At 44.3% G+C, this 21171-nt stretch overlaps 1 protein-coding gene across 12 annotated transcripts in view; it reads right to left on the bottom strand.

Moving 5' to 3' along the window:
• Positions 1-21171, bottom strand: part of foxp1b (forkhead box P1b) — a 162181-nt gene that overhangs the window by 38424 nt on the left and 102586 nt on the right. For 10 of the 12 annotated variants that reach the window (XM_028997779.1, XM_028997782.1, XM_028997778.1 and 7 more), the window contains one exon: positions 15762-15863. In XM_028997779.1, coding sequence (XP_028853612.1) covers positions 15762-15863 — 102 coding nt within the window. Of the gene's footprint in view, positions 1-4869; positions 4978-5159; positions 5343-15761; positions 15864-21171 lie in introns of those variants that run through there. The other 2 variants (XM_028997789.1, XM_028997788.1) reach the window with 2 other exon arrangements.

The raw sequence follows: 21171 nt of genomic DNA, 5'->3' as shown, positions 1-21171 counted from the left end.
AGCCGCGCTATGAGCGGCCCTCGGATGATCATCAGCGGTTAAATTAGCACTCCATTCCGCTGTGGGCGTGCTCATTTAGTCTGAAACTACCAACTTGGATTTCGATGACAGAACAAACAAGAACGACAACAACTATTGCAGCGGGTGCGTGTGAGAGGCAGGACGTTCTGAGTGCTAGCGGAATAGCTGACGCGTCCAAATTCTCGTAAGGTGTGGCGTTTTCCAGGTGCCTCTGGAGCATAAACAGCTCCTCTCTGGAATGTTCCGTCGCAGCTGCAGTGTGACTGAAGGCTACGCACCAGCACGGGCCTGCAGTCTAAACGCACACACACACACACACACACACACCCTGCATCCTGCACCTAAACACTGAAACGTAAGCAGTATACATTAACTAACGACAATGATATAGTACTGAGTGTGTTAGAAAATCTATAAAATATGTTTTACTCGTGCACAATGTGCAATGTAGCTACTCAACCCACAAACTCGGTATAACACAGACCTGAGAACAACAATAATAATAATAATTTATATATATGTTATACCTATATAAATAGCAGTGCATGAATTGGTACTAAAGCGAATCTCATATTCCAGTTATGGTTGTGGAGTTTTATTGTTTATTGTCCCTGTACTGACCCCGGGGCATCCGGAGGTCACAGGTGCTGTCCTCACTCCTCACACAACAAGGTAAAATAAATCCGCACTGCACATATACAACTTACACTTTAATCGGCACAGCAAATAATAATGATGTCATTATTACAATAATTCGGGTTAAACTAATAGCCCAACAGGCCACAGAATAAAACAGAATTGGGTTGCGTGCGGCACAATTATTTCCACATTTTGCTACGAGTCGTTTGTTAGCGACGACTGTCTTCGTTTAACCCGCCTCATTTTCTGATGGAGCTGTGTGGTTTTGGTTTAAACTAACTGCGGCGTACGTTAAACTCATCACTAAAATATCTGATTGCAGAGAGCGACAAATTACCCTCACGTCAGCTCTGTTTATACGCCGAACGGGTGTAAAAACAAACGGGATCAGGGGCGAAGCTGCACTACATTAAGAAGCAATAGAATATTTATGCCTTCTGCCCTGTGTAAAATGTCTCCCCCAAAGCTCAGAGGTGGGAATGGAGAAAAAAAAAAAAAAAAAAAAAAAGGCAATAAGTTAAATGAGTCAAATCTATAAATACGCATTTTTGACGTCAGGGGTTTTTATTAGAAAATGTTACGGCACAGACGCTCGGAGCAGAGGGCATCTGTGTACGGTGGTGGAGATGAAACGACGCCGATCCGGTTTCACTTTGTGACTGCCGACTGAAGTGCCCAGATGAAAACGGTATTCTAATGAGGAAACATGGGCTGCGGACGTAGGGCCGGGGGGGCGGGCGGTGGTGGCAGCCACTGATTCAGGCTTAATGAAGAGGAACATTCCCAGAAGAAGGCAAAGGTCGAGGCACCGGGAGAGGGAGCCCGGGCGAACGGACGCGGCACAAGGCAAGCCTCCTCTCGCAATGCTGCGGCAATTAGGATGTTAGGGCGAGCCGTGGAGAGAGGGGTATTAAAAAAAAATAAAAAATCTTCAATAAGGCGATCGCAGAAATTAAACCGTCCGTGCAGAAACAGGTCGGAGGGAGAAAAAAAAAATCTAATTTTAATGCCTGTTTTGTTGAGACATCAAATAGACTTGAGAAGTACAAAATAACAAGCCCTTGAGAAATCAGAGAGGCCAGCCTGTTTGATGCTGCTGGTTTACCTTGACCGGGGATGGTTCGAATTGCAAAGATGTTCGGCTTTAAATGGCAAAAGACGTGCCATGGAAACGTCTTGAAAATGAGGATTTCACGGCGAGCGCTGTACCGAGGTGAAGCGTGAATGTAATTAGTCTTCAGGACTATTGCTATTCCCCTCTCTCCCTTCTCCGTCGACTTCATGCTTCTCTATAAGAATAAAATTCACAACAACACTACTAGTACTAATAATAATTATTAGATAGATTTTATGATACTAATAAATTACTATAAATTAGAATAATTGAAAGCATATAACTCACTAATAAAGGTGAAATACATAGTAAACAAATGATAACATCATTTAATAACATCATATAATAACATTAATAACATTCATTAATAATGAAATTAATAATAATAAAAAAATGAAGTTAAAATTTCAGTAGTTCCTACTATAGTAGTGACCTCAAGCAATCAAGATTTCATATGGATTCAGCCTGCAAATTTTTCCAACTACAACAATCAAAGTGAAAGTGAAGTGATTGTCATTGTGAGACACTGCAGCACAGCACATGGTGACACGACGAAATGTGCCCTCTGCTTTTAACCATCACCCTTGGTGAGCAGCCATGACAGGCGCCCGGGGAGCAGTGTGTGGGGACGGTGCTTTGCTCAGTGACACCTCAGTGGCATCGTGGCAGTTCAGGATTCGAACCGGCAACCTTTCGATTACGGAGCCGCTTCCTTCACCGCTAGGCCACCACTGCACCTCATCATCAATCTCATCATCGCTCATAAAGTTATTTATCTTTCACGGCTGCGGCCATTTCGGTGACAAAATAAACATGCGAGCTGCAGGTACGTGCGAGTGACAGATGAGCAGATTGATTTAACCGCCGTCTCCGTCTCCGCCCGGGCTCGCTGTAATTCCTCTCCCGTCCCTGCCTTTAAAACGTTTACAGTGGAGATAAACAAGATAATCAAAGTCACATTTTCTCTTTATATTCCGGGGCGGAGGAGGGCTGGCGGGGGCCGGGGGGGGTGGTGAGGAATCCGGCCCGTGCGCGGCAACTGTAAAAACAAAACTCCAGATTGCCTTTTAATTGACTTTTAAACTGCAAACAAACAGGTTTTCAGCAAAAGCCTGGCCGGCGTTCCCGAAAACAAACAGGCGGTGAGGGACCCGTTCCCACACTCCGGCTGCACCACTGCAGGTGCCTTTCCAGGCCGGGGCACGACCTCTGACCTGCGAGGACCGCATCCGCATACAGTACAGCTCGCTACACCACTGAAACAGTGAAGACCGATTCCTTCGGTACGTTTTTAACGCCATTTTGACTCATGCAAATTCAACCGCTATTCACCTCACCCTAAACTCCAGCATCTGCACACCCCAATAAAATCCACCTGCGCCCCCCCCACCCCACCCCCATTCCAGTCACCGTGACGACGCGCCCCGGTGATTTATGATTTACCAGCTCAGCAGGGTTACGCAACACTGCGCATCTTCAGACGTATTATTGCAGTCAGTTGAGATTTAATTAAGATCGCAGCCGCTAAAATCCCCTTCCAACAAGAATCTACCCAAAGACAATGGCCGACACATGCCCGCTCTGACTGTTCCCATTCTCCGCGCGCCATCGCCAAAGACCTAATCCTTGTTTCCATGACGGCAGACAAGGGGTTTTAGCAAATTGCATGTTGCTTTTCTCTCCCACTTGTGTGTTGTTGTCTTTTGTGAGTCGGAAAACCATGAAGCAAATTAATATTAATAATAGACAGAGAGTGAGAGAGAGAGAGAGGGTGATAGGGGAAGAGCAAGCGCAGTTGGTATGGACAACTCCGGATCCGGCACATATGTCTGTATTTATCGGACTTTATCTGGATATAGCACACTGACTCATTCCCTCCCACCTACCAGCCGCAAATACAGCGACTGTGTCGTTTTATGGGCTAAATAACTGCAGATGCATTTAGTCTGTAACACAGTGCATTATGGGGGGGGAAAGGTTCAAATATAATAAAACTGAAAGGGAAAAGGTTAAAGCAGCTGTGCCGCTGGGCATGATGTGGCGAGAGATATCCCAGGATGCACGCTGATATCAGCTCGCCCCCCGTGTGTCAGGGCTCTAAAGAAATGACAGGTGCTGGCAGACCCACGGTTTGACAGGCCACTGCACAAATAACGGCCCGGCCTCGTCCGGCTAATGTAGCACTAATGAACAATAAATCAACTTTGATTACAAACTGTCAGCCCAATCAGCTCACACTCCAGCTCTCTACCCCCTCACCGGTGACCCCTCGAACCGATTCAACGCTACACAACATTTCGATGCCAGGTATCTAGATGCAGATCTAGATATATAGATATAGACATAGACATATAAAAACATGCATTCCTCCATCCACTTAACTTCTGTATTTGTATTTCTAGGTACAACTCTTGTGTGGTTTTAAAACAGTCAACAGCTGTAGCGTAATACCTCAAGGTGTGTGTGTGTGTGTGTGTGTGTGTGTGTGTGTGTGTGTACAGAGGGCACAGGCACAGAGAATCAGGGGTGAGAGCTTAAAGTTCCCTTCAGCACACAAGCACACAAACAAATAAAAAGTTCATTCACACACACACACACACACACACACACAGCTTAGAGAAAGCTCTCCCAGCTGAGGTCTCTAGCGGCTCCTCTTCTCTGGGTGCTGGTAAAGGTGAGGTGCAAAAAGACCCAGAGCTGTGAGGATCCAGCCTCTTGCCGGCTAAAAAAAGAAAAAAGACGGCCAGAAAAAGAGGAAGAGGGGAGAGAGTAAGAACTCCCCCACCCCCCCCACCCTGCTGTCCCCCTTTCACCTCCACAGATCCCCCCCGACCGCCGGAGCTTCAGAGTGAAGGAGAGAGAGAGAGAGACCCGGCAGACCACAACACACGTGCAACCAAGAACTTCAACAACCAAACAGACATAAAAGCACCTAAAAATCGCCCCAAAGAACAACCACTTTCAGCAGGTGAGAAAAATACTGATATTAAAAACACCAAACACAAAACCATCAAACTAGCACAAACACAGCAGCGTTACAAAAAGATTAGAAAAATAACAGTCATCATAAACATCTAATAAAAACGAGCACCTACGTTTAAGTAGAATGTCCAGCAGATCATAAGTAAAATCCTGTTATCTGTTATTTCTATTTCTATCTGCCTGTTATCTGCTGTCTGTAACTCTCACTCCGAACCCCAAGGTCCTCCTTAAACAAACTGCATGATAAAAGTCACCAATTCCAGCAGACAGATCAGCAGCAGCAGAAAAAAAAAAGAACGTCTCTCGCCCCTCCGTGCTTTATCCCTTCTCCCAGGACAGATTAAATTGTCAAGTTTTACACAAGAAAGAGAGCAAAATTGCAGAATCAATCATATTGACAAACCTGACAAACCCCATTTAGCTGGCAGGGTAAACAGAGAGCTGGGCCGACCGGTGCTGAACGGAGCGAAGAGGAACACACGCTTGTGAGAGAGAGAGAGAGAGAGAGAGAGAGAGAGAGAGGGAGGGAGGGAGAGAGAGCGAGCGAGCAGCGGGCGAGAGCTCAGCTCCGGCGTCTCCGGCTTTTCCTCGGGATACGGACAGATTGCATGCGCGAGGTTGCTCCCCGGCTGACAAGATACTAAACTACCCTATCAACCACGCCCTTCTCCACCAATCACAAGCAGCCTTCTAAACATAATCAATTCAAATGGTGCACGGCGGGACGCCGCTGCAGGTGAAGACATGCCTTTGTTTGAGGCCCCTTTAAAACACACACACACACACACACACACACGCACACAGTTGACGGCTGTTAACCCTTTGACCTCTGGCTAGGCTATTGAAACAATGGAGCCTAAAGAAAGAGAAGCCTTCTAATTAAACAACAGATGAGTAAACATCCCTATCTGACCGGAAAGAAAAAAAGAAAGACGTAACGAATTCCGTTTAACCATTTACACGAGCCGAAAACTTAATGTGATAGTAATAAAATCTTTTTCTTCACTCACATTTACATTTCTATTAACATTTTAACATGTTTTTATAACACATAAATATGACTTACTTCATAAATAGCAAACACTTGCCCTTGTATGCATATTTGTTTAAATTGTCAAATGCAATTGTATTCCTTGCTCTACATTTCAGTAAATGTTCTAATATGAAAGCAAATGAGAATTTATGAGAAAATAGATATAAAGACATAAGATCATTAAGTGTTTTATATGTGTGCCGGTGGCAGCATTATGTGAGTTTCACAGTCACTGCAGCAGGAGGACCAGCGCCACCCGTATACGTGGCGTGTCGTATTTACTGCCGCGCGACAGGACCGTGCCGTGTTTAACATTAAAACCCACTGACTACACTGACAGAGGAAGGTAAAAGCGGGGAGGTAAAAAGCGGTCCGCCCTCTACTGGTGAGTCCAGTACCCCGCATGGAGAAAGACGCTTTTTAACTTTCATTTACAGAACGGTCTGTCAGGAAGTAGGGAAAAGAAAAAGAAAAAGGGCCTGCTAGTAACGAACAGCCTGATTGGGCTGTCAGGTTACCAATTATAAATTATTGACGGATGGACCCCAAGTGTCAGAAGTGACTATTCCAATACATATCTCAGAGAACAATTAAACAGAAGAAAAGGCTCTTTATTGTCTCACTCATGAGCCATGTGTCCTCTATCAAACATATACACACACACACACACACACACACACACACACACACACACACACAGCTGCTATTCTGGCTACACGTCTCTCTCTCCAGCACTCTCCCTGGGGTAGCATGTCGGCATATTCTCAATAAAACACCTTCTTAGCAGTAATAGGCCACCGTTCTCATTTCAACGCTCCCAGAGGCCTCATGATAAATTTAGCAGACACACAGTTCAAGCCTCCTCTTCCCCTCTCCCGCTCTCTCCTTGCTCCGCTCCCCGTGCGCGTGCACAATAATTACACATTGGCATTGATGCATCGCAATAAACATCCGTCCTTTTACTATAACTTATGTTGCGCTGTCAATCTGTCCGTGTCGAGGTGTGAAGTACGAGCTCGCAACGGCACAATAAAGAAGCTACCACACACACGCACGCCGGCCCGGCGCGGAGACCTGAACACACGGTTCTCTCAACCAGAACGAGTCCGTTACTCAGTCATACTGTAAAAATGAAGATATGTTATATGCACACACACACACGTCCTCTACTCCATCGCCGCTCCTGCCATTGTTTACCGTGACAGGGCGTCCGGAGCAGGTGTGAAACTTTACGGCCAACAGCTGGCGGTCCGGATTTCACCTTCATCTGCAGGCCTGGCGGCTCCCCCAACAATGTCACTCATTTCATTAATGCGTCGAGTGTGAGGAGGTCTCTCGCTCTGCCACGCTCTCTTTTCTGTCACACACACACACACACACACACACACACACACACACACACACACACAGTACCCCGAAAATGGATCTGGGTAAATTAGAACAGATTTCAGAAGCATTACTTTGCCAATTCTAGTGTAAAAACCACAGTCTACACACACACATACACACACACACACACACGGAAGCCATTAAGTAAATAAATTGTTGATGGAAATAATTTGAGTGAGGCGACGGGCACCAGGTTTCTGATTGACGGCGCGCTTCCTGCAGCGATACACCCGCGCGCTCCGAACACGGATCTTCTTCGTGTTGGGCCCGCTGTGGTTTTTCAGTTAGTCAAAACATGAACTTTTTCACTGCAGTGCCACATAATTTGAGTGGGAGGGGGATTTGTTGTTTTTTTTATATTCTATTGTGATCTACTCATAATGTGTTCCTTTGAACACAGCGCCTATTTTAAGACTCTTCATAGAAACAAAAACGTAGGTGCGGATAATCAAACCAGCACTTTTACAATTAATAAATGTTTCACCATAAAGACATGTTCTTAACTATTCCTCCAACATCGTAAGACAATACAAATGGCAAAAAAAAGTATCAGTTCAAAAAAAGATCAATATTCTCTTCCCTGATAGGCCGTGATTGTGCCCAATGATGGCTCTGAAACCACACCCCTTTCCCAAGTGCCAGTTTTACAATTACAAAGAGCTGAAAGGGGGACGCTCTGTCTAGCAGCTTTATTGGACCAGTACAGACATATATGAACCAGAGCCACCGACGGCGATCTACCTGACAACCAGCCTCATTCCTCTCAGTCTGCTAATGAATGGTGACTGCTCATTAGTTTGTTCCATTTTTGCAAGTTAGCACTCTGGGGTTCTTCATGGTACCTTTTTCTACATGTGATCCTTCCTGGTAAAACTGAATGAGGGCACACACTGCCAAATCCTGGCATCTGGGGACAATACACTTGCAAAGGAACAGCAACCAAGCCAACTGTGTAATAAAAAAAAAAAATAAAAAAAGAGGTAAAAGAGGTCACCAATGCTTTTTCAGTGTCAGGGGAGGGGTCAACAATTCAGTCCAAGTTCATTCTTTACATTTTGTAATGCGGAGAAGAAACAGATCTGAAATATGACGGGTTCATTATGTTCTATATAAAGTCCTGAACGTTGGACTGGTGTGCCCTTGCCCCAGTGAACAGATGCGCCACAACTGCACATCTTTCTTTAAACAAAGAGCAGCTTTAAACCACAACACTCCCACGCTTACAGAAGGGTCAGCAATAAATATACGCTGGGTCCGGCTATATTTTGTCTAGTAGCAACTGCTCTGTCAGGAGACAAAATAAAAAATACAAACGTTTAGTCCAGGCAGAGGAGGGTGGGGAGAGAAGAAGACACAAACAATAATAAAAAAAAATACAGATGTGAATCTGACCTCAATATGTGCTCGCCGACCGCACGGCCCCCGGAACCACCGATCCGGCCAGCTGCTGAGAACAACGGACCCGTTTCAGGTGAACGAGGGCCTGGTCGACAGAACCAAATGGAACGTCTGACCAAATGCTGCTTTTATGACTCTGGGTGCTTCTGATGTGTGATGCTTTGAGCACGTCTCATCATCTATCCCTCTCCCCCAAAGCCAGCATGAATCACGCACTAACAACACGCAGTTGACGTCAAGGCGGCGTGGCAGGAAGCCATGAGAACACAGAGAAGACTCAAGGGTGTCGGGCAGTGAGCGAAGGGAGCTGGAAGGGAGACATCAGGGCCGATCTAAAAAAGGTCTCGAAAATGGCAGCGGGGCTTTAAGGAGCGAGACTGGAGTCACTGCAACAGGCATCTGATGTCGGCAGCGTTGCTCACCAGGCCGAGAGAACTGGGTGGAAAAGCCAGGGATGACTTCATTTTGACAGAATTATCCAAACCTGTTTCTAATATACACAGCACACATAATACATTTTTACGATATGACAAGAGAAAAAAACAAACCACTAGAGAAAAAAAACCTCTCATTTCAGAGACATGCTAGCGGTGATATGTTGATCATTCCTGACGTGTGATCTCACAGCAGTGGAACAAAAGGCGTCTGAAATAAGAATTCATTACCGTGGAATATTTGACATTTTTAAAGATTTGCCTAAAAGGAAAATTTGGCTTCACGTACGCTTGCACCTACACACCCAAGGAGCCATCAGTACCCTTGACCCTTGAGCATTGCTCCAACATGAAATAAAGCTACATTTTATATAAAATAACATTTAATATATGCACTACAGGTCACAATATTTTTTTTGGAAATGTCGTGTTTGTGGTTAAATAACGGGTAACTACAGACTATTACATACAAGTTAATTCTAATAAAATTACGAAAATCACTGTACCATTTATTTGTTTCTAAAAATAAACCAGAGGGTAGGTTTCTATATATTCCTCTACAATTAATTTGATATTTACAAATACATTATGAATATTATATGTGTATTGACATACATTATTTAATCTATTTGTCTGGACATAAAATAGTGTTCACGTTTATTCAGAACAATTCTGCTGCCAGCACTAATTCCACTGAACCCAGTTCTTTGTAAATGCATCCCAGTGGGAGGTGCACAGCCGTTCCTATTGTCCTGTCTCTCCACTGCTTTTCCAGCGCAGGGCCAGGCAGCATCTCGTCATCACCTCTCGGCCAGGGCCAGAGGAGCCGGATGGGACAGGGCGGAGCGAGGCGGTCCGGCTGCAGTCCTGGACGCGCTCCAGCCGAGCTGCAGCGCCAACCGCGCTCTAATGACTTACAGACTGTAGCTCAGTGGTGTACATGTGTCAGGACAATGCCACGGGTCCACAACACCAAACAGTAGTGGAAGAGGGGGTGCGCGCGAAGGGGTTGCAAAAAAAAAAAAAGCAGCAGCTTGGGGGTGGAGGGAGAAGAGAAAAGACAGAGAAAAGGCAGAGAGATGAAGGAGGAGAAATAGGGAGAGAGAGGCCTGGGTCCTGCAATATGTCACACAATGCTCAGCGGAGAGAAGAAAACAACGGGGAACAACAACTAAAAAGCAAGAGCAGACGAGGGCAGAGGGAGGCAAAAGGTAAAATTTACAAGGCTTCCACCATGGCTCAAAGTGAAAGCACATTATCAGCTAACCTGCAGTTGCCCCCTCAACAAGGCAGTGTGTGTGTGTGTGTGTGTGTGTGTGTGTGTGTGTGTGTGTGTGAGAGAGAGAAAAAGCCAACCAGAAAAAGGTGGGGGGCTTCCCCTGACTGAATACACGATATTTACATTTACATTTACATTTATGGCATTTATCAGACGCCCTTATCCAGAGCGACTTACAATCAGTAGTTACAGGGACAGTCTCCCTGGAGCAATTTTTAGGGTTAAGTGTCTTGCTCAGGGACACAATGGTAGTAAGCGGGATTCGAACCCGGGTCTTCTGGTTCATAGGCGAGTGTATTACCCACTAGGCTACTACCACCAAATACCACGATATGTGGTATGTAGTGTATTTGCTGGCCTTCACTTGAATTCTTTGTCTCATGTACATACAATGCTCCACTGGTATGACTGACATACTGTGCAGCCCACTGTACAAAACAAATTTAGCCCATCTTTCAACCCATCTTTCAATAAATGCGGGAAGAAGGCACATAAAGTGCATCATTTTCATTAATGTATCACTAATATATTACTTACAGTACTGCAAAAATGCAGGAAGGACAGTTACATTTATGAAGCATCATACTGGCCTACTATTATACATTATTAATACATCATTAAACTAAATTTACATTGCTAACAAATCTGATGACGTTTGAAAGTGTATTTAATATTCTGCCACAATATCTGTTAAGGTTCTCAGTCACCCAGGTCATGGTTCTCTCAAAAAAAAGACTGTCCCAATGCCTTTTCTCTCTGCCTGTCTTGTCTGAGCAGGCCACAGCCACTAGTGGCCGCTGTAGTTTAGTATCATGCAGTGATCCTTTTGTGTTCGAATTCACACCTGACTTGACCGGGCAAAGAAAGATGAAGTAAAACAGGAGAAAAACTCATCATGTTGGATGTTGGAGACAAACATGCTTTTTTTCCTTGTGTTGTCCTCGTTTTAGAGATCCTGTCTCAGCCTTGTTTTAGACTATGAATATCCTACGTATCTATACACTGTTGAAACGGAACGACACACAAATACATTTTCAGAGTGAACAGTGTGGGTAATCAGAAGGACATTCCCCTCATGGTTACCCTGGCTTCCCTCTGCTGTCCCATTGGGGTGGCCAATGCTCAGCTCTACTAATTCAGTAAGTGTCACTATTGCCACAATTTACATTTACAGCATTTATCAGACGCCCTTATCCAGAGCGACTTACAATCAGGAGTTGCAGGGACAGTCCCCCCCGGAGACACTCAGGGTTAAGTGTCTTGCTAAGGGACACAATGGTAGTAAGTGGGATTTGAACCTGGGTCTTCTGGTTCATAGGCGAGTGTGTTACCACTAGGATACTACCACCCCACATGATGCAACCTTGTTGAAGACAGTGCTGGGCCTGGCCCTCAGGTGCTTGTAGACATATGACCATACTCTGGTCCCCAACCAGCCCTGTTTAGCTAAGTTCTTTCCATCTTCCAACACTGGACCAGCGTTGGTGACCCAAACTCTTGAGGGACGAGGGGACAACAAAACCTGATCTCTCTGTGTGGTGTTTTTTCCGTGTTTTTGCTTCCATGAAACCTTGTCAGTTATTGATCACGCCTAGCCTAATTATTACCCCCACCCCCCGGATTCTTGCCCACCCATTATGGCATTACGACTATCTCAGTTGCACAGCCCATAGCACACTATAAGTGTTGAGCCTAGAATTGTTGTTGCATACGCGGGCCTGTCAGCATCGCCACAAACGAGCCCCTTCCCACCACCCCACCACGATCCTCCTCCCTAGCCCCCCACGCCACTCCACAGCAAAAGTGGACTATCAGCACGGGTCCGACAGAAATTCCTCCTAATTACCTCTTTCTCCTCTCCCGATCCTGCGGCTGGCATAATTAGTTACCTGGGGCTGCAATCCAATTTGAAGTGATGACAAGAAAGTGATCCATGAAAAAGTAATAAGTTAAATCCAATTTCAGCCTGCCTCTAATTAAATGCACATGGAACTAATGACTCAAACCCCACCATTCTGGTGATAACGGTAATTAGCGAGGTGGGAGTTTCTCTGTCTTCCTGCGCTGCAGCTAGGTGTAAACGCCGAGGTAAAGTGCCTTGCGCTCATTTAATTACTCGTGTCATTCCGTCCGTAATTTACTCGCATTTTTGACCAGTCAAGTATGTTTTGGCTGTGCTCGGGCGTGGTATCGGCGTGACTAAAAGGCGGTCGGCAGGTGCATACAAACGATGAGCAATGATCTCCCTGCTGAAATGAGGGAATCAAAACAAGTGCATTAGCATTAGATCTGGGCATCCCACTGCGGCTGAGCCTAATAAATTCATTCTCCATACATGTATTACACGCTTTGGATTTGTTTTGTTTTTTTAGGCCTACAGTTGGAATGGACTAGACCTAATTTTTCATTTCATTTTCCAGGATCACGATTCATCATTTTTTTAAAATAATGCAATAATTAACAATAATGAACAGCATACCATTATTTTACTGTTATCAGTCATTTCTCAGTTTCTTTTTTCTTTCTCTTCCGGGACATTAATGTAGTTCATTAAATTGGTTCATAGATTATCCACTTTTTAGTTGTACAAATGTACAGAATTATAGCTGCTGTGGACTCACAAATTGGCATTATTTTCTCTGATTATTACTTCTTACTTATTAACATTGTCACTTGTCAAAAGGTAAAAAAAAAAAAAAAACGGCGTCTCAGTCCTATATTTGAAATTATTATCATCAGAGGAGCAGGCTGTAGCTGAGGAAGCTGCTGTTGTTCATCTGAGACATTACAAGGGTCTTACATGCAACCTGCTCCCCTGAGTAATGCTGACACGAGCACAAATCATTACCTTCTAAGTGCTTCACAAACTGCCGGCCTTCTGCTGCCCAATGGAGTGAACAGTGCATCCTGGGTGGCAGAAAGTATCTACTCTGAGAACAATTCTTTCAACACCCTCTTGCAACCTACAGGCTGAAAATACTACAACACATAATACCACAGAAGTAACGTCTTCACTCAAATCCAAACCAGTTCTCTGTTCTGCAGTCATGTGACTGCTGCCATATTACTCTGACTTCCCGATACTAATGACCACAGGCACTGTGCCATGTGACCCCATGACCACTGTGACATGCGTGCCTACCAAAGACAGTGGAGTGTTTTAAAAACTGCTTGCCATAAACACATAGGTGTGTGCAACAACAATACACAGGTACACTACAACAGCAGACCTATAGATTCCAATTAATCACATTTACAAAATATGAAAATATGACAGGTTTAAATGACACAATGTCTCAGTGGAATGAAAAAGAAATTGGATCAAAATTAACCATTTACAGGCTTACACTATAGACCACCCTTTTCAGCCACCCCTGAATAAAAAAAAATGTTCTTACAAAATGTTATTACAATAAAACACGGCTGGTTATTGAAATTTAATGTAGTACCATACAATATAAGTGTTATGTAATGGCTGTGAAGTTTTATATACGAGTTTCACCAAAATAAACAGGCCGTGGCTTTATCACAGCAGACTGACAGACTTTCCTTCAAGCAGTTTTGGAAATAACTTGTGTCCAAACCCTCCCCGCACCTTTTCAATGCAAAGCAAATATATACTTCCTTGATATGTCTCGATCAACAACCAAGCCTTTATGGCAAAAGACTATCAAATACTGATACCAATACTGAGATTCCAACATAATGACAAATTGCTTATCCCTGTGTCACATCAGTCACTGGAGTCTAGTATCAAAACTGCTAAAACGTAAACAGGGACGAGTTTTCAGAAGATCTTTAAGGTTCACAGACACAGGACAGGAGGGGAAAAAGCAAGATGGGGAGTTGGTGGGGGGAGAGAAAAACACACATCCAGCCTTTCTCTTCAATAGCTGAGTGACAGGTTGGCCAGGCTCACTGTATACATTAATAAATTAGAATTTTAATTTCGCCTTTGTCTGCTGCAGAGGCTCGGCTCCGCTCCTTCCCTGTGTACCAACAACCCGGCAGTGCGAAGGAATGCGCTGGGTGGCCTCCTCTGTTGACCTCCGGAGCACAATTCCCAGTCCGCCTCTGGAAACTGTTTAGTTTGATCCTTTCAACTTATTTGAGGCCTGACAAATACGCACACAAGCGAAAGGTCAACACAGTCATATTTCATCCTCTGGAGCCTACCCTAAGACATCTGTACAACAAAGACGGTCTTTCAGCACCTGACATTAGACCTAGCCACCACAAAAGCTCATTAAATGGGACCCCCATGGGAAAGGCAGGTATTAAAAATTACACGCAAATATACATGCACACACACACACAGCAGTATTAATTACCAAATATGCCCTCAAGTCGTTTGCAATTTCAGAGGGAAACAAAAACAGCCCCGCCTTGGTCAAACATCGATACGCATCTGAGGGCCTGCGAGAGGGCCGCCTGAAATGAGCGTAAATATTGCATCAGATACGGCCAGGAGTTCTTATTTAAAAGCAAAACGCACGCGTTGCGCCCGGGAGGAAATATGAAATAGAGGCCGGATTTCGGTTTTGCATCACAAAGGCCGCCCAAAATAAATGGTCTGCTGCATGGTGCGCTCAGGCAGGACCTACTCCTGTCTGCCCCCTGCTGACAGGGGTCAAGTAGCGAGAGATAGCGCCTCCGATGGTAATAAAAGACAGACGGACGGAGAAAGTGAGAAAGTGGTGGGCTGCTTCCCAGACCTCTGAAGGATGTGAGGAGGAGAACCCTCGCTTCCTTCCATCTTACTCTTGCGGCAGCGTATGGACCGATACCCCCTCTAACACCGGTGCCCATACGAAAAACGGCCTTGCTTACCTGTGGGACACAAACGCGTCTGGGATCACAGGGCGCTGGCGACAAGCGACAGAAATAGCGCGTGGCGCACAACCATCACTTGACTGGGTGATGCGAGCTGAAAGGCTTCACGGGGCTGACCTCACGCTGAAGAAGTGTCATAATTATTCACTGTTTTTCATTCATTCAGAGCAGTGTGTGTGTGTGTGTGTGTGTGTTTGTGTGTGAGCCCCCACATTAGTAATTCAGCACTAGAATCAGCACAGTTCACTGGGTACATGTGAACCGCCGTACCCTTCAGGAATAGACAATTGAAACGCCGCGCGTGTTACCCTGCCTTCATAATTTCCTGTTTATGAAGCGAGCAGGCCTGGTACACTCTGTACCAAGAAAAGTATGCGGTGAGACAAACAAACAAATGTCACAAAGACGAAAGAAAGGAGCGGAGAGAAGAACAAAAGGCCAGGCCTTTGAAGTAACACTCGAAAGCCTTGCTTTTTTCTTCTTCTGTGATATTAGATTCTATATTTTTTGTCTTGTTCCATCTTTTCTTCGATAACGTAGTGATGTGAGGGGTGATGTGACCCGGCAATGTAAGGTCAGTCGCTGTTGGTTGCGTGAAAGAAACGGTGCGTTGCTAATTTTAAACGTGCAGCGCTGTACCTGAAGGCTGGGCTGCTTCTCGCTGCTCTTGGGAGATTTGATGGCCACACTCTGCTGCTGCTGCTGCTGCTGGAAGAGGATCTGCCGAGCGACTTGTAGAGCCTATGAAAAGGCATAAAAAAAAGATGAGGATGCTGGAAAATTACAGCAATTCACAAAAAAGGGAGAACCCCTTTTATTGTGTTTGAGGGTTGAAAGGTTCCCTGGAGACCCAGCTTATTGGCTTTTAACACAGGAGATGTAACCCCGGCGACAAGGCGGGGATCCTGGTAGGGAATGAAAGGCAAAACAACAGTGCTTTTCCAGATTTACATCAAATTTAGTTGAAGGAGCGACCGAGGACAAGCAGGTGACAAATCGAACTTAGGAATGAGCCCAACAGTGTTAAATATGTCTGACAGCGGCGAAAAGAGAAACGAGTTCGCCGGCCGTCCTCCCCTCGCCCGACCCCGCCTTCCCCACCCCGCAAAGCAAATAAAGGCTTTTATTGCCGCTTCCAAATACCTGTTAAAGGCCTCGGCCTGCTCAGTGGAAAACAAAATACAGTGCAGTCACATGTTTATTGCCCCGGCTACTCCCTTTCCCCTTACGATAAATAATCAAACATGCCATCCAGAACAAACAGAGCTGGAGAGCCGGGAGAGAGAAAAAGCGAGAGAGAGAGAGAGAGAGAGAGAGAAAAAGAGAAAACAGCGGTCATGAAACCGACAACTGATACCAAGAAAAGCAAAGCGCATGTTCCCACAGACTCACACCTACAGCAGTAAACCATCTGAGTAAATAAGTGGCCTCATACTTTCCATGTTCCTTAGACGATTACTCCCAGAATTCAATAAACAGTCCAGTGCACATCCAAAAAACAAAAGATTATTTTAAAAAATGTACTAAAATGAACCATAATGGTCTGTACTTTTACACATTCTGTTGTCTAATGCTGCCATCAAGTGTTTGCTGCTTCCCAGTTTAACCCACGGTTAACCGTAAAATTCACTTGAATGATGAACTAGTCTTTTGTGGATAACGTTCTCTGAAACCTACAGTGACTAGCTGCAAATTACATACTTTTATTTAAGGAAAATAAGTGTTAAAAAATGATGTCCATGAAATGTACTTAATTAACACATCTTATATAACATAAAACACAATTGTATCTATTGATGACCCGCTGAGCGATATGATGTCAGGAAACTTGACAATTCCAATTCAATTACATTTTTTTCCCAGTCCTTTGCTCCAAACTTACAATAAATAATCACACAACCCAATCACACCAATCAGCACAGCCAATAACAGACACTTTTCAACCTCCTCCCATTACCTTCCACCTTTCTGACAGCAAAACCACGCGCACCTCCCAACCGCTTAAGTTTACAACTGAGAGGGTAAAGACGGGTAAACGACTGGACGGAAAGAAGCACAGGAAGTGAGTGCTATCTGCAGCCACTCTGTAAAGTAAAATAAAGAGGTTGTTGAGAGCTGAGGCCGGGTCCTGGCTGGGACAGCTGTGTGTGTGTGTGTGTGTGTGTGTGTGTCTCTGTGTGTGAACCTTTCAAAGACCGACACTGTGGGATGACATCACAAAGCAAGAATATAACCACCGGCTATGCCGCCTGGCCGCTTCACTGGTGTTTCATACTTACTGGCCATATCCAAAACACACACACACATTCCTGCTCATGATGGATCACTGCTTGTCTAACTAACTGAGCAAAATTCATCAGGGCTGCTGTAAACGTTACCGTACGGCGCAGAGAGTTGAAATTTGGAGCTGGATTTGCTGACGGGGGTTTCCCTCGGCCCGCACAAGCAGAGCGACGATAACCTTTTACTGATGACAGAGACCCAACTCCCACACAAACAAGGCCAGGAACAGCACATGCAAAAAGAGGGGAAACAAAAATTCACTATTTATAGCACTTCATCAAACATGCATGAGTGTGTGAGTACTGGTGCTTCAGCTCCAAACTAATGAACATTTCTATTTCTGAATGAGCAGCACCATCTGAATCTGGTCCTCAGACACATGGGCTGGTTGAGAAATTACGTAATTATGTAACCAGAAGAAGCACAATGAGATGAAAGAAAAAGAAATAACCAGAAGCTACATGACGAATACGAGTATGAAATGTCTTATTGAAATGAACCGAAGAGTCAGACTGTATCAGACACCACCTCACTTGTTGACTGGGTGAGTCATGGGAACATACGCAAAACAGAGTCTATTTGTTGTTTATCTGATGCGTTGTCTTGCGAAACATGATGAACATTGCCAACGTGTTGTGTCTGCACTGCTGCAGGGTGCCAGGGCAACAACAGCGGTGTTGACATTAACACATAATGATGCATAATAGCCAAACGTGCATGTTCGTCGCAAACACACCCACTTGCACTTCCAACACACCCACCCACCAAACAATAGAAATAAATACACGACTATAATGTATTCAACAAAATTTCAATATTTTTCTGATTGTCATTCAATGTATATATTTCAATAGTTAATTTTATTAATAGATACGTTTACAATGATTACAAGGCGTAAGTAATAGGGTACTTAATTGGTGACTGCATTTGTGTGACAACAGACGAAAATTCCTATTCTGCTCACATACAATACCAGACCATTAAACTCAACTTTGGTCTCCACTTGCTTATACCGACCACTAGATTCACAAAAAAATCCAAACAAAAGCATCATGTTCAGAATATTCCCTTCCATCCATTTTAATAACAAAATGCTGTAGTAAATCATGTCAACAATCACTGTAAAATGGACGGTAAAGTGGAAACACAAGGCTGAATAAAGCATCCCCTATTTACACAGAATGAGATAAAATGGACAGAACGCTGCCATTCGCTGGCGACTGTTTCCAAGGTGAGGCTGGTTAGCAGCTGAAGAATTATTTGCTGTTTAACAAGGCAACAGTAGCTGCCTGGCTTTTGCCGGAGACCTAAAGGCACGCTAAAATAACCCATTGTACGTTGTCACTGTGATATTTACACAGCACCCCCTCTTCCACCACCCGCATCACCCTCCTCTCTGGGGGCTTCCCGCTCTCCCCTTTTCTCCCCTTGTTCCTTGGAATTCATCTGCGTTTGATCTTGCATTTTAAAAGGTAGCGGGGCTTGATAGACGTACGCGTCGGAAAGCAGCTCCAGACGCCTGCGATAAACTGCCAGCAGATGACAGGCCAGAGCATCTGAAGCTCGGAAAAATGAGAAGAACAGTGTGTTGCCCGAGCACTACAATGGTGCAAATCAAGAGACGTATTAGGTGGAATTGATCAGACAGAAAACAGCTCAAAGGCTGAAAATGCTAACAGATGTCTGGTTTAAAATAGAAAAAAAAAGTTTGGCAGACACGCCAAGACACCGTCTTGGAAAATATACAATATGAAGTATTCATTCACTCTATTAATTGACTGATGAATGTTATTAGAATTATTATTAGAATGTTTTATAAGGTAGTTATTCTTTCTCGAGCAAGCCACATAGTAACCAACTACGACCAACAGCTACAGAAGAAACCCAATAACATCATAAATTCACACGCAATTTATGACTTGGTTTAAAGATGGGATGTGTAAGATCTGGAGAATTGAAATACCATCAAATTGGAGGCAGTATTTCACCAGAAAGCTTTCAGCTTCTATCATAAAAAACAATACCCTGATGCGCCATAATCTGCCGACTTCCAATAAACATCTCACTGATAAAAGACATATTGTTTGTTAAGAGTCACCTAAGTAATTGGGGGCAGTACTTTCAACATGAGTAATAAAAGTTTAGAACAACATTTGTTACATTTTGCATTTCCTGAGATCCTAGATGGAAAAATCCTCTGGAATGCCCTCAATGTCAGATTTCTGACTTAGAAGATCAGATGGACTGCACCAACTCACAAGATGGCTGTTGTGCAGTAGTGAAATCTTGGGTTGGAACTTACAATTTGTACACCTTCTAGTCAGTCATAAATGTAGCCCTGTCAAATTTCTGAACTAGCTGCCATGTTTTTTTGATGATGATGTACTGTGTTTTTTTTCCCCAGTAAAAATCCCAACGCAGTGCTCTTCTAGTCTTAGATGGAACTGACAGCAGATCAGTAGCTCACTGTCACCTCATGGGGTACCGCATGGCACAGAATGGAAAGCAGTTAGGTGGGCAGCATGCTAGCTTCAAAAAAATATGTCTGCAACATATTGCAGACATCCTTTAAAAAAAAAATCATTATTTCATTTATTTTGCTAATTTCTGTTAATGTCTGAATACACTTATAATGTTTTATCAATAATGCATACCTCAGTAAATCTGGTCCTGGGTGCATTATGGATACATCCAGGACTGAAGTACTCCAGATCACCAGTGATATGCTAAGCAGGGTTCATCCAGCAGATTTTTCACATTGGAAATCCTTCATTAAAATTCGCTGTTAGGATTATTTGGCTGACAAAGAGATTTACATGCCAGCGTTAACACCCAGACGTCTGCGTGCACACATAAACAGACCCTCCAGGTATTATTTCTGATTAGAAAACCCCCCCAGGACCTGACAAGACCCTGTCTTATCGCCTGACAAAGACAACATGATTCGCTATTCTTGTTGTTCGCAATATCCTTTTATTTCCCACTTTTTCTCCTAAATACGTTCAAAGTGTACCCTCCCCTTCCTCAGCCGCTCGTCCTACATTAACCGGTTTGACTCTGTAAACATCGCCTGGCTTATCTGCATCAGTTTCACACCACATTAGTGAATAAAATCAGAGAAGCAGGGAAAGACACAGACACAGAGAGAGAGAAAAAGGAAAGAAAACCTATAGCACATGAATGGCTCTCGTGTTCCTGGGCTATCAGGCAGTGATAAGGGGCCGGCTAAGTACTGGATGTCTTTATATGCAGTCTGCACATGTGGATTATTTACAGGCGCTGTGCTTCCTACTGCTAAATCCAGCTGTGGGTGCCTAACAAATCCCAGCTCAGGGAATTAGCCCAGAGAGAAGCCCTCTCACGTTCATGCTCATCGTTCAGCAACAATCCCAATACAAAGATGATTAGTTGCCCTGTCCATATGCAAATAAAATAAACAACCAGAAGCCATACAAAGACATCTGAAGCAGGGATGTGTAATCCTGGCTAGGGGTGAAGGGTCATTTCGCTGTTCAGACCATATGACAGCAGGAAAAAAAGAGAGTGGGAGAGAGGGAAATAAAAAATTGCAAAAGGCCAAAGAGTGCAGGTTTGTTAAAAAAAGAAAAGGGTAAAAAAAGTGAGTGGTCTTGCTTCGGCCGGGGTCCGCAGGGAAACATGCACGTGAAAAATGAGGGGTTTGGGTATTTGTTCAGGACATATCATGAGAGAGTTCTCTTTATTTCCCTCAATTCACCAGCGTCCTCCACTCCAACACCAGGGAAGA

Source organism: Denticeps clupeoides, chromosome 12 (genome assembly GCF_900700375.1).
Source record: "Denticeps clupeoides chromosome 12, fDenClu1.1, whole genome shotgun sequence".
NCBI lineage: Eukaryota > Metazoa > Chordata > Actinopteri > Clupeiformes > Denticipitidae > Denticeps > Denticeps clupeoides.
This window is presented reverse-complemented; position numbering and strand designations above follow the sequence as displayed.